General features: G+C 46.8%; 1 protein-coding gene across 7 annotated transcripts in view; it reads left to right on the top strand.

Moving 5' to 3' along the window:
* EBF1 (EBF transcription factor 1) overlaps nucleotides 1-13,078 on the top strand; it is a 406,002-nt gene that overhangs the window by 388,856 nt on the left and 4,068 nt on the right. For 4 of the 7 annotated variants that reach the window (XM_024117211.3, XM_024117209.3, XM_024117212.3 and 1 more), the window contains exons 12-15: nucleotides 1,577-1,642; nucleotides 2,748-2,925; nucleotides 3,583-3,762; nucleotides 7,500-7,694. In XM_024117211.3, coding sequence (XP_023972979.1) covers nucleotides 1,577-1,642; nucleotides 2,748-2,925; nucleotides 3,583-3,762; nucleotides 7,500-7,694 — 619 coding nt within the window. Of the gene's footprint in view, nucleotides 1-1,576; nucleotides 1,643-2,747; nucleotides 2,926-3,582; nucleotides 3,763-7,499; nucleotides 7,695-8,038; nucleotides 8,196-13,078 lie in introns of those variants that run through there. The other 3 variants (XM_024117214.3, XM_024117216.3, XM_024117215.3) reach the window with 2 other exon arrangements.

Here is a 13,078-nt window from a genome sequence, read left to right as displayed (position 1 = left end):
GATAGGGTTTACTGTGCCCATACCATAGTAAATTATTAACGGCTGTTGTCAGACAGCACTGCAAACAAAAAGTGGTAGATTATCTTGTAGCTTGCATTAAAAAAATAAATTATTTCAGATGTATTGATTCAAACCCCATTGATTATATAATGTTTTTCACTCCTTACATGAAAAATAACAGAACTGTTTTATAAATGGGGTCTAGCAGCTTAAGGCAAGCATAAATGTTTATTGAGAACTGAAAACCCCTCTATCTCATTTTTGAATTTAGGACATTATATATGTCATAAGCAGTTACTGCAGTATGACAACTATTTTATCGTATAGAGAATTTAAAATCGAAAAATGCTAATATGTATCTAAAAGCGTGTCATTTCAAGAGTTGTTCAAGAATTTTTGAAGAGGCTATGGTGACAGCAAAATGAATGCAATTATATCCCTATTTTCTGATCAGCGTCTGCAGCATGTGAAAATTGAACAGCACTGCTTCTGCATGCAGAAACCTATTGTGTAAAATGTTTAAAGTTAAACTTCTTTTTGAAACTTTACCCACAGCAAAAATATTATAAACATATCTTCTTGCAAATCACTTCTGATAACCACACAACGCCTTCATGTTTGCTTCTCTGATAAACCTCCATTTTATTTGTATCAAGCTTAACTTTCCTTTTCACATTCCAGTATAAATGAATCTGCAGAAAATTAGGGCTGAATGAAGAGGGAACGATTTCTTGTGGTTAGAATGAAAAAAAATTACCACCACACACATTTTTGTTGAGCACCCTATATTATTAGAAACAAGCATGCTAGCTAAATATGGAAGCCCACCTAAATGAAAAGGAGACATTTTTTCTTCAACTGGAGTGAAAAGTGGAGCATGCATCTAGAAGGAGAATGAATGAGCAAATGGGGAAAATGACAAACAATACTGAAATAGCAAAGAATCGCTATAAAAGAAACAGACTCTGCCAGTCATGAAAATTGGTGCGGAGGGAGCTTCCAGGGGCAGGAGAATTCTTTTGTAAGAACCTCTGACAAAACGGTGCATTGCCCCAGTAGATGGGTTTACTACATCGCCCCCTTATATCATGACTCTGCCATGCAAGGGAGATAAACAAAAGAAGTTTAATGCTACATGCTTCTAGTTGCTGAAGATTGATTGGACATCTCTTGAAAATGACCTGTCTGATAAGGTCATGTTTCCTGGAATAAGCAGTTAAGTGCGAAATAAACACATCTTAGGGATTCATAACATGCACCACCTGACATCCATCATAGTAATCTAGTAAATGACCTCGCAATTGTATTCAGCAATAAACATATGAGTGCTTTATCGTGCTTATGGCACACTATTGAGTGATGTATTTTATCTTGCAGTACCAATGACGCTCACCTTTTGACTTGATTAAGTGTGTACGTGAATAGGGATAAATTGGCGATTTAACGCCATTCGGGGGTTCTTTTAAAGCAGTGCGTTGGCAAAGGATGGCCAGAGGAAAGTGGAACGTGATCATGTGAAAAGATAATGACATCCTGCCTTCACTCAGAGGATTGTATCTGTTTTTCTCCTTGACAGGAAGTGATACTCAAAAGGGCTGCAGATCTGGTGGAAGCGCTGTATGGGATGCCACACAACAACCAGGTGAGCATACTGGGTCTCGAACCTTCCACATTCAACTGAAGCGCCTGGAGTCCTTATTAGAATGAAAAAGTATGAAAAATACAAAAGCTCTTGCACGTGTTCAGAGTATAAGTCATTCGGACCTAACGGGTTGCAAGGCCATTCAAGTCTTCTCTCTTCTTTTGTAAATCTTTTAACGCCTTTTCTAGGGAATAATTTTTTCTTACGAGAAAAGGTACTTTATTTAAAAGGACTCTTCTGGGGGAATGTAGTTCATCACTGAAGAAGAGAGTTACCGGTGCTTGATTTTATTCCTCTCAGGTTTTCAAGAAAATTTAGGAGGAAAAGGGGGGTTTAATTTCTTCTCCTAAAAAGTATAATGAGGCCTGAATATTGTCTGCTTCTATTTCGTAGAGTAACTCCATGTATCTGATTCAACTTGCTCAGGAAACTGAGTCTGAGAAATCCTCCTTCTTTTCTTGTGTCTCTTGAATCAGTGTCCAAGGGACACAGTCCCATTAATACTCAGGGACACAGGTCATCATGTAAACTTGCCCTTAACTTCATCTGGGGAGATGAGTTGCAGGGTGTGTGTGTGTGTGTGTGTGTGTGTGTGTGTGTGTGTGTGTGTGTGTGTGTGTGTGTGTGTGTGTGTGTGTGTGTGTGTCTGTGTGTGTGTGTGTGTGTGTCTGTGTGTGTGTGTGTGTGTCTGTGTGTGTGTGTGACCCCAGAGTTCTCTGTGTTACCTGTGGGGAAGGAAAGCCCCAGGTTTCTGTCCTGTACTGCGAAGTAGTATAGAGGACTAGCTGAGTTAATGGGCTTTCAGAGTCTAGCTGAGTTAATGGGCTTTCAGAGTCAAACGAACAGGGTTATGCAGCCCAGCTCTCTCCTTAAATAGGTAAGTGTCCTGAAGTGAGGTCTTGGCCTCTCTGAGCCTCAGTTGCCCCATCCGTGGTATGGGCGTGATGATGATGAGACTGAACACACAGGTTGGTTGAGAGGGTTGCAGAAGTTAGTGCCGTTAACCATGGAAAGCCCTAAGCACGGCCTGTAGTAAACACTTGGAACGTGGTACTCCTGGGAATCTGACTGGGCAGCTAAGGGGGATGTTCCTGTTACTTTTCAGGAGATTATTCTGAAGAGAGCAGCTGACATCGCAGAGGCCCTGTACAGTGTCCCCCGCAACCACAGCCAGCTCCCGGCCCTCACTAACACCTCGGTCCACGCGGGAATGATGGGCGTGAATTCCTTCAGTGGACAACTGGCTGTGAATGTCTCCGAGGCGTCGCAGGCTACCAATCAGGGTCAGGAGCCCCACCCTTCCCCTCCCCATTTCCCTGCCCCTTCCCAACCTCAGGCTACCCCACCCCCATTTATTTGGCACAAAACTGTTTATTTTTAAAAATTCTTTTTTTTTTTCCCCCAAAAGGGGAGATTCCTAGTCTGTGTGTATCAGATATTATTGTAGAATTTTGGTTCTAGCCATCATGTCTGGTAATTTGGTGGAGGGGCTAGAAAGGATGCATGCATTTAGTTATCTCACCGTTTGACTTTTCACTGTAAACCATGAATGACAGATCACAAGGAGGGTTGGAACTAAAGTTCTGGAGGGGCCAGAGCACACCATCCTTGCCCAGGGAGTAGGAACCGGTTACCTCCAGGGTATTATGTCTCTTAGATTGGGATTTATTTCTGTTCCCAAATGATAAGTTATAGGTCCTGCATTGCCACTTCTCACAGGCCTGCTAAGTATCTATGATCTCCTGAGAAATGTGTCTTTTGCTCGCTTCCCATTTTAATCATGGAGCTAGCACCACCAATCCACCCATGAGTCACCTGGCCCCTTCCCTTCAGGATGCGGTAATGGGGCAAGAAACAGAGACCTTCCTTTCCCCAAGCTTCTCAGACCCGCCACCCATCTGGACGCTACCCTCATCCTTGGTTTTGCCCCCGCCCCTCAGGTTTCACCCGCAACTCAAGCAGCGTATCACCACATGGGTATGTGCCGAGCACCACCCCTCAGCAGACCAACTATAACTCGGTCACCACGAGCATGAATGGATACGGCACTGCCGCCATGTCCAATTTGGGCGGCTCCCCGACCTTCCTCAATGGCTCAGCTGCCAACTCGCCCTATGCCAGTAAGTAGAGATGTGCGTCCTGTGTTTCTGCACATTTTTGCTCTAAGAACTGGGAGTCGTGCTGTGTGGCCCACTGTGCAGGTCTCCCCGGTCCGAGGGCCCCTGCCCCGCCAGGCGTAGACCCAGGTGATGGGACCAAAGCCAGCACTGTCCCCAGCAGGAATCTCTGCCCTCCTTGCTCACCATCCTCTCCATCTCCCTCACAGAACTTGGCTGCAACCAAAACAGCAGCGTGATGTCATTGCAGGAACCCAAGCTTCCAGTCAGATGGAGCTGGGTTTGACTCTTTCTTCTACCGGTTACTGACTGGTGGCTGCGGGCAGGTTCATCTCCCCTCTAAACCTCAGTTTTATCTGTAAAATGGGGAAGGAACCAGCACCCGCTCCCATACAGTTGTTGTGAGACTTGGATAAAATAATGCACGTGATGAGCTCGTCCTGAGGCCCGGCCCATAGGAGATGCATTCAACAAATCTAGGTACTAATTCATAATGACAGAATGATAATATTAAGTGGCGCTGGTAGTATAGCATACTAACAACTATCCAAACTTACTTACTTAAAAAATCTCTTTTTGTAGTGCTTGGAAATTTTTTCCCCTTTGTGTTTGATATCTACAAAGAAAAAACGAAAACTGAACAAATCAAAAAACACACTTTATTTTTTTCCAAAAAAAAAGTTGGCATGATGAAAAAAAAATTACACACACACACAAGAAATTGTTCTTTGGTGTCTCGTCCCTGTCTTAGAGAAGCTTAGCTTAAAGGATTTTTTTCTGCAATGTTTAGATTGCATCTGAAGAAGCTCAGGGAACTGGCATCTTTACATATAAAATATCATAGGCTGTGTTTGCGCAATCTCTTGATCGCCCTTTGAGGATTTTTACCTAGAAAACCAAGTTCATCTTGGACAATGTGGGTGGCTCTTCCGGTGTATAAAATATGTAAACTCTTAGAATTTTGTGGGATGATAGCAGCTGTGTTGTTTGTTAAGTGAAAGAATGGTCATGTTTTTAAAATGAGAGTCTCAGCTAAAAATACGGAAAACGATGCTTTCTCTGATAGTGGAAATGTGGCGTGTGCTAGGCTGTTGAAAAAGGAAAGATCATTCTTGGCCTTTGTGAGAAGTTATTTCTGAAAGTATTACTGAGGGCTGTTTACCTTCTTGGTGAATTTGTAGGCTCAGTATGTGCTAAATCTCTATATTTCTTTATTTCTACTTGATCTGCTTGGAATCAGCAGCTTGTTGAACATTTAAAATCCCCCCTAATAATCTGCATATATTACGTCTGTCTGCTTGAACATCAGTGTTTGGGGTCAGTTTCACATTGGATTTTGATTCATCACAAAATTGTTTCTCACAGATCTATCATTTCAGTGTTCTCCCTTCTACTCAATCAGAAAATGTTTCAATCATGACCTGAAAATTAAAAGGTGGCATTCTTAATTAAATCAATAACCTAATTGCTATGTGGTAGCAATTCAGTTGAGGGGCTTGGATTGCTCTGTCTTCCCAAGCCCTTGCAGACACCCAGCGACTTGAGCCTGAGATTGCATCCGTCAGACCACGAAACTTTGAACATTTAATTTCCATTAATTGATTTCCTCAGTGCTCACAAATATAGTACTAAATTCTCAAATAGGCTCTCAGATGGGACAGTTTTATCTGCATAAATGCAAATAAAACAATAAACACAAAGCCCAGCTGATTTGAATTTTTGTCTCCATAATATTTAATTATTCATAAACCACTCATGTTGAAAAATTCCAAACAGAATAAAAAATAAAATAAGACATTCTACTGGTGAACACACTCTCTGGTATAGTGGCTGATATCTAATAATGTTATAACAAATGGAACTGCTCGACTATATTTCACCCCTTCCTCTGTTAACACCCCCTCCCCAAACTCCCCACCTCTAAATACACATAATGATCCCATTTGCCAAGGAGATTAATTGCCTTCCTCAGTGAACCAGCAGGATTTCAAGTCTACGAATATTTAAAAATCAAACCTCCAGTGCAGGAGTTTTGCAATTTAAATGGGTGTTATTATTGAGCGTATTTTCACATTTACAAATCCTCAGAGATGTATAAAAATGCTGGTCTCATTAAAAGAAAAAGTACAGTTTAGAAAATGTTTCTGAAAATTCTGATGATGGCGGCTCTGTGTTCTGCTCCATAATAAAGCATCCAGTGCGTCTGGATTGTGTAGTGCTGAGGGCTGATTACAAGGGGTCATTTCCCACTCTCCCCCCGACCCGATGGCACTTGCTGTCTGTGACCGATTTGATAACCACTTCCCTAACTTTCCAAAGCCAGTAGGCCACCTCACTGGCAATTTGGACTCTGGTGTGCTCATGGGAAGGGGCCTGTCCGGTGGCAATCTGTTTGCTTGGCAGGGTAGCCTAGTAGAAAGAGCACTGCATTTGGGTTTGGTTCCTGGCCTCACCTTCCAGCTATGGCCCTGGGGCAAGTCACTGGACTATTTTCTGAGTCTCAGCTCGCTGGGTTTGCTCAGGTGTCTAAAGGATGTAATAGGTCCCAATTTAAGCTTGCTTGGCCAATGACACAGACGAAAAAGATGATATAAAGATTCTTGCAGGTGATAAAGCAATATGTAATGTTTATTACATAATGTGAAAAATAAGTGCCTGAAAATCATCAGACAGGATTCATACTTTCTCCCAGGAGATGGAGGAAATGGAAGGTGAGTGTGTGATGGTACCAGTCCTGAGTGTAGAGGGCTTATCATGCGCTCAAAATCTGTCTCCTAAAATGACCTGAGATTATTAGCAACTATCAAAAGATGAATGTAAGGCCAGGCAGAGAGGACCGTGGTTGGTGGAGAAGGTGCATCGCCCAAACTCTTTCCTATCCCCAAGCAGCTCGGTTTTCTCTCTCTCTCTGAACTGCCAAAGCTCTCCTATCATTGATAATTCACGTCCCCACCACTCCCAGACTGTGAGTAATTACATAAGGCTCCGATCCTGCTGCTTATGAGTTCATGCTCATATCTGTACAGCTCCGCAGGGGATAGAGAGAATTTGGAACTCTGACTTGTAGTCCTGCGTTATTCACACATGTTGTAGTAGTCTACAGACTGTTTACCCACCTGGCTTCCTACCTACCTCTCTATCTGTCTTGTGGAGCATGAAGATAGAGTCATATCCTTCAGGAAGCTGTAGCTCCATGGGGAGACAGGGGACACATACACACCACCATCTGCCAGTGCCTTAAGCTGGAATCCTGGTGTTGCCTTCGACTCACCCTTCTTCCTCACACCTCTCCTTCCACTGGTGACCACACTCTCTCAGGCCGGCCTCCTCCTGTCTCTCGTATCCCCAGACCCTTTGCTAGAACCTTAGTTTAGGCCCTACCTGGAACGCTTCCCCTGACACCTCCTCCATGAAGCCTTCTTTGGTCTCCCTTGCCTGCCTCCCCAGAGTTGGCCATACTCACCTTTGAGGCTATCATGTGGTACTCTACCCCTTATAAGAGCGCTCTTGTTTCCTGGCTTGGGAGGCTCTAGCACGCTGCCTGGTGCATAGTTGGCCTACAACAAAAGGAAACACATGCCGAGTACCAAATGATGAGAGGAGACAAGACCCTCAGAGTTCAGGGAAGGCTCCTGCTAGAAGGGCGGCCGGAGAAGCATGGGTGTCAGGGTCGGAGCTGAGCTGCCTTGTGTCAGGACAGCAGGAGAGGCACTGATTTCTCTTTTCCCATTGCCCCTTAGTCGTGCCATCCAGCCCCACCATGGCCTCCTCCACAAGCCTCCCCTCCAACTGCAGCAGCTCCTCCGGCATCTTCTCCTTCTCACCAGCCAACATGGTCTCAGCCGTGAAACAGAAGAGTGCTTTTGCGCCTGTGGTCAGACCCCAGACCTCCCCACCTCCCACCTGCACCAGCACCAACGGGAACAGCCTGCAAGGTAAGCCCCAGGCCCCACCCGGGCCAACCAGACGCCCTGACTCACCTTCCCAGGGCCTGAAGCAGATGCGCCACTGTTGCGAGGGGATCAGCCTTGGGCCTGCCTGCTTTTGTCCACCCTCATCTATTCTGTTCCTTTGTGTTTGCCCTCTTCGGCCCTGGTCCCTGACCCCCCACCCCCACCCCCACCTCAGGCATTCCTCCTCTGCTGGAGTTGCCTGAGCAGTTCTCTTTCCAACTCCAGCAATTCTGCTCAGGCCTGGGATTTGCTTGAGAATACTGTTTCCACTTACTAATGCCATCGTTTCTCTTTCCTCTCTCATTCCCTGTGGTCGCCATAATCAGATCAGTCTTTTGTGGACTCTAGCAAGTTCTCCACTGCAGGGTCTCTCCCAGGACTGGCCTTCTCCTGAAGTAGGTTCCCTTCCTGTTGCGTGTGTCAGCATGCACATTTGGTGGGGCCGATAATGGGGAGGGGGTGAGTTGGCCAAGCCAGAGCCCTGAGCTTACAGCATCTTAGACCAAAGACCCAAGACTTACTACTAGGAACCAGAAACCCCAAAGTGCTACTAGAGGACTCTGGTTCATATCAAAACTGTTCGATTTCCTCCCCCTCAAGGAATATGGAAAATAACAGAGTAACCAAATTTGAGGTGACCTTCCTATTCATTGAGAGGAAACCCAACCTTTTAAAACGGGTCCCACCATTTCTTACACTTTTCTTACGGGCACTGAGTTGTGGTGTTGACCTGCATGACCTCCCTCCTTCCCCACAGTGGGAATGTGTGTTCAGCACTCAGAGCCCCTACCTTAGAGACGAGAAAGCGAAAGGTTAGTGAGGTTATGGAATGGCTTGACTTCCGACAGAGGTGAGTGGCAGAGGCTGGCTTCAAACTCAGGCTCAAGAGTTCCTCTCCTCCCTCCAGCTTCCAAGCACTTTACTGCTCAGAGGGGGGTAAACAGGATGTATCCAGGATTCCTAAGGCAGCTGGCAGGGAAGTAAGATCAATAAAATCATCAGCTGCCATTCCTTGAGCACTGACCAGTGCTAAGCACTGAGCCTGCTTTATCTTATTTAATCCTCACAACTTCCTGATGAAACATGAGGACAATTATGATCTCCATTGTACAGAGGATAAAACTGAGGCATAAGGAGAGAAAACACCTGCCCATAGGCGTAGCCAGAAACAGTGGGGATGAATATAAACCCTCAGGGTCTATGCCCTAACCCTTAGCCTACCCAGCGCCCCACGGAGCCTTCCTTCACAGCCGGCTTGCCCATCTTCACTGATGGAGGTGAGTCATGGAGGTCGAGAGGGGTCAGGGGGGCAGCCCTGTTTCTTACGTCTCTATCTATTTATACTTCTATACACGTACTCTGTACAGGACACTTTACACTGATGTAAACTTACATCCATTCTCTTGAAGACCCTATGAGGTTGGTACTACTCCCATTATATAGATGAGGAAATCAAGGCCCCATTTGCTCAAGGTCACATATCTAGTAATGGTGGATCCCAAACTGAACCCCATCTGTGTGACTCCTGAGTCTGAGCTCCTGCTTCCTTTTCTGACTCCATAAGGGCTCAGCAAGGCACTCCGCAGAGACCTGCTGGCCAGTCTGCCCAGCACAGCCAAGGTCAGTGCCCCTGCCCCCTCCCTGAAATATACATACACTAGCACAGCCATCTTCTTAGAGGGAAAAGGAAGATAATCGGACTGTGGAACGACATTTCAGGCAATATTACTTGTGATAGGAAATGCCCACCCCACAAAGGGGAGCCACCCATTCACGCAAGTCTCTTTTTCCCCTAAAAATAATGCTTTGGCACGCATGGTACACGTCCAGCTGGCAAACTGAGGATATAATGCTTAAGCGAACATAACTTATAATGGGGTTTAAGTAAGGATAAAACCCATGGAAAGCAGAAATCTACCATTCTTGAACTGCCAATCACAATGCTTGTTAAACACAGACTTGACGTCAGGAAGAAGGTATAACGGGGTTTGTAACCCGCCATGGAGGGCTGGCGCTTGAGAAGAAAAGGCCCACGGCTCTTGCAGGGTCACAGCTGTATCACTGGCCACCGGTGACTGAAGTGGGCAGCCGTTCTGTGAGGCCGAGTGTCTTTTCATGCCATGTGGGCCAAGGAGGGAGCAGGAAGGGACTGAAAATAGGGACTCAGCTTGAATTTTAGAACCTCCTGGATCTAGGGAACTTCTGGTGGTGTAGGGGTGTGTGTGTGTGTGTGTGCGCGCGCGTGTGTGTACGCTTAAGTAATGATGAAAGGGTATCAAGACAGGGACACATAGAAAGTTTGTGCATTTGTCACCCCCAGGGCATTTCTAACCCATGTCTGCACAGATTCCGAAAGTACAGAGACTGCTCCCTGCTTCTGATCAGCAGCTGAGTCTCCATCACATTTCTAATGCACAGCTCACAGCTGGGAGGGTTTAGGGTGTGACTCAGGGACACGCTTTGTGCTGGATTTGCTATCGTGGCTGACACTGCCCTTTCCTTCTAGTTGAGCATGTGTCCTGGAGATGCTTTCTGGTGGTTTTTCCAATACTGTCATGTATCAAACGTCCCTAGTTTTGGGGAGGTGGCAGCAGAGGAGGACCGAGTAGAGAAATTAAAGTCACGTTAACTGATACCATCTTGGAAGCTGTCCTCCCTCCTGCTCACTCCACTCCTCAGCATCCACTCACCAGGCAGGGCCCACACACCTGGGATCACACGTCTGTCCTCTGCACGCTGTCCCTGCGGACATGGGTGTGATGCATCACTGTTTTCAGGGAGCTCTTGCCTTGGAGTCTCCCCTGAAGAAAAGTGACATTCTGACTGGAGGCTGCTAGACCCATAACTAAAGAATTACTTCATCTTCAGCTGTCTAAATTCCACTTCTATTAAAAAAAAAAAAAGAAAGGACACAGGTGGGTTATAGAATTGAGGGTGAGAATCTCTGAAGTGTTGCATTCCTCCTCCTCCTTTTCACTGTTACAGTAACACCTGCTTCATTTGGACCCACCTCGTTCAGAATTGTGATCATTAAGACTGGGCAGGTGATGAAGGAAGAGTTGGTTAAGCAAACAGACCACATAAACCAGATTAGAGGTGACACGTTTAGGCTGTTTTAAGTGTTTTAAAGGTCTGTTTACCTCCAACTACCACTCTGCTAATTGTCCATCGTTCTTTTTTTTTTTAAGCCAACTCCTTAGAGGCCCTGTTCCCCAGCAGCCCTTTCTCAGCCTCCTCTGGTGACAGCACTCGCGTTTATTCCCCAACAGATACGCACTGTGGTCTCACATGATGGTGATGACAATGGTCACAGCCACTAACGTGGGAGGGAGGGCTCCTTCCCAGCCTGGCTTTTTCACTGTCTCATGTGTTCCTCCCAGCCAGTCTTTTTTTTTTTTTTTTTTTTTTTTTTGCGGTACGCGGGCCTCTCACTGCTCTGGCTTCTCCCGTTGCGGAGCACAGGCTCCAGACGCGCAGGCTCAGCGGCCATGGCTCACGGGCCCAGCCGCTCCGCGGCATGTGGGATCTTCCCGGGCCATGGCTCACGGGCCCAGCCGCTCCGCGGCATGTGGGATCTTCCCGGACTGGGGCACGAAGCCACGTCCCCTGCATCGGCAGGCGGACTCCCAACCACTGCGCCACCAGGGAAGCCCCCAACCAGTCTTAGATATAGGCTGTCTATTGTCCCCATCGTACAGATGCAGAAACTGAGACAAAGCCAAGCCGGCTCATCCACAGTTATGCAGCTAGCACATAGGGGGAGCCTGGGGTTAAATCCCAGGCCGACTGACTACTATATCAGCCCCTGTGCTAAACGAAATGGTCATAGTCAAGCCACTGGGCTAGGACCATGTAGACCAGAAAATGCTGACCTTAAAAGCTTTTCCTGTGTTAGGGGAAACATGACACCACAGGAAAGAAAGCAGATCTGTCTGGGAGAGGCTGGATGCCCAGCTGTGGAAGTTCAGAGGAGGGAAAGATTAGGGAGAATTCAGAGGAGCCTAGTGGAGAAGGGTGCCTTTGAACTGGACCTTGGGTGAACGGCAAGTAGGATTTGGGACCAGGGAGATGGGGGAGGAGCATTTCAAGCAGAAGGAACAAGGATAACCGGAGCCAGAGTCATGTGTAGGGGGGCTGTGCACCCTTCTGCAGCACAGGCACCAAGACGCAGGGAGAAGCTTGAACAGGAAATCCTTACCTGGGAGTCAGAAGCTCCATTTTTTTTTTTTTTTTCTTTCTTTTGTGGTATGCGGGCCTCCCTCTGCTGCGGCCTCTCCCGTTGCGGAGCACAGGCTCCGGACGCGCAGGCTCAGCGGCCATGGCTCACGGGCCCAGCCGCTCCGCGGCATGTGGGATCTTCCCGGACCGGGGCACGAACCCGTGTCCCCTGCATCGGCAGGCGGACTCTCAACCACTGCGCCACCAGGGAAGCCCCAGAAGCTCCATTCTTTACTGATACTTTAAAATTCACAGTTTCTACTGTGATTCCAACTGGTTTTTCTCTCCCAGGTAGCTAAAACCTTTGACGATTTACCATTCGTCTGAGAAATTTTTTAGGACAAAGCAACTCTATCTCAGTACTTCTGGGGTCCCATAGATGTTCTGTTAAAAAAAAAAAAAGAAAAAACATCATTACGGTCAAACAAACCTAGAATGGTGTTTACTAAACGGTGTTTACTGCATCACTGTCTTGGAGTCACAGTGCACGTATGTTTAACTAAAGGCTCTGAGACACCCCGCGGTTAAACAAAAAAAGAGTCTCCCATTTTGTTCTCTGCACTTCTTTGCCCACAGAACACTTTTCCGAATGTTAACACCAGTGAACATCCCATGAAAATCCTGGAAAATTCGGACATATTTTGAATTTAAAGATAAAAACAGAGAAATCTCCTTCCATTCTTATCTAGATTACGTCATTGATCAATCCTGATCTTAGAGTCCCCCAGTGTGTCTGTTTTCAGAGCCCAAAGACCTGAGTCACCTCGTACGCTCAGCTATTGTCCTGGAGACATCCTTTCCCTTCTCCTAAAGCTGTGCCCCTACAGCATGGATTCTCTGCAATTTCAGGCCTCAAAGGACTTTACTAATCAAGGGACAGGCAGCCCCAAGAATGCCGTCACCATGCCATTGGACCTGTCCCCAACGTGGGGAGTTGAAACCCTAACCATGTCCCAGACAGTCTCCGCAGCGAAGAATTAAAAACAAAAAGTCCTGGGGCTTCCCTGGTGGCGCAGTGGTTGAGAGTCCGCCTGCCGATGCAGGGGACGCGGGTTCGTGCCCCGGTCCGGGAAGATCCCACATGCCGCGGAGCGGCTGGGCCCGTGAGCCATGGCCGCTGAGCCTGCGCGTCCGGAGCCTGTGCTCCG

The sequence above is a fragment of the Physeter macrocephalus genome, chromosome 8, assembly GCF_002837175.3.
Source record: "Physeter macrocephalus isolate SW-GA chromosome 8, ASM283717v5, whole genome shotgun sequence".
In the NCBI taxonomy this organism is placed as follows: Eukaryota; Metazoa; Chordata; class Mammalia; order Artiodactyla; family Physeteridae; genus Physeter; species Physeter macrocephalus.
The sequence above is the reverse complement of the archived record's forward strand: the minus strand, read 5'-3'. Positions and strand labels throughout refer to the sequence as shown.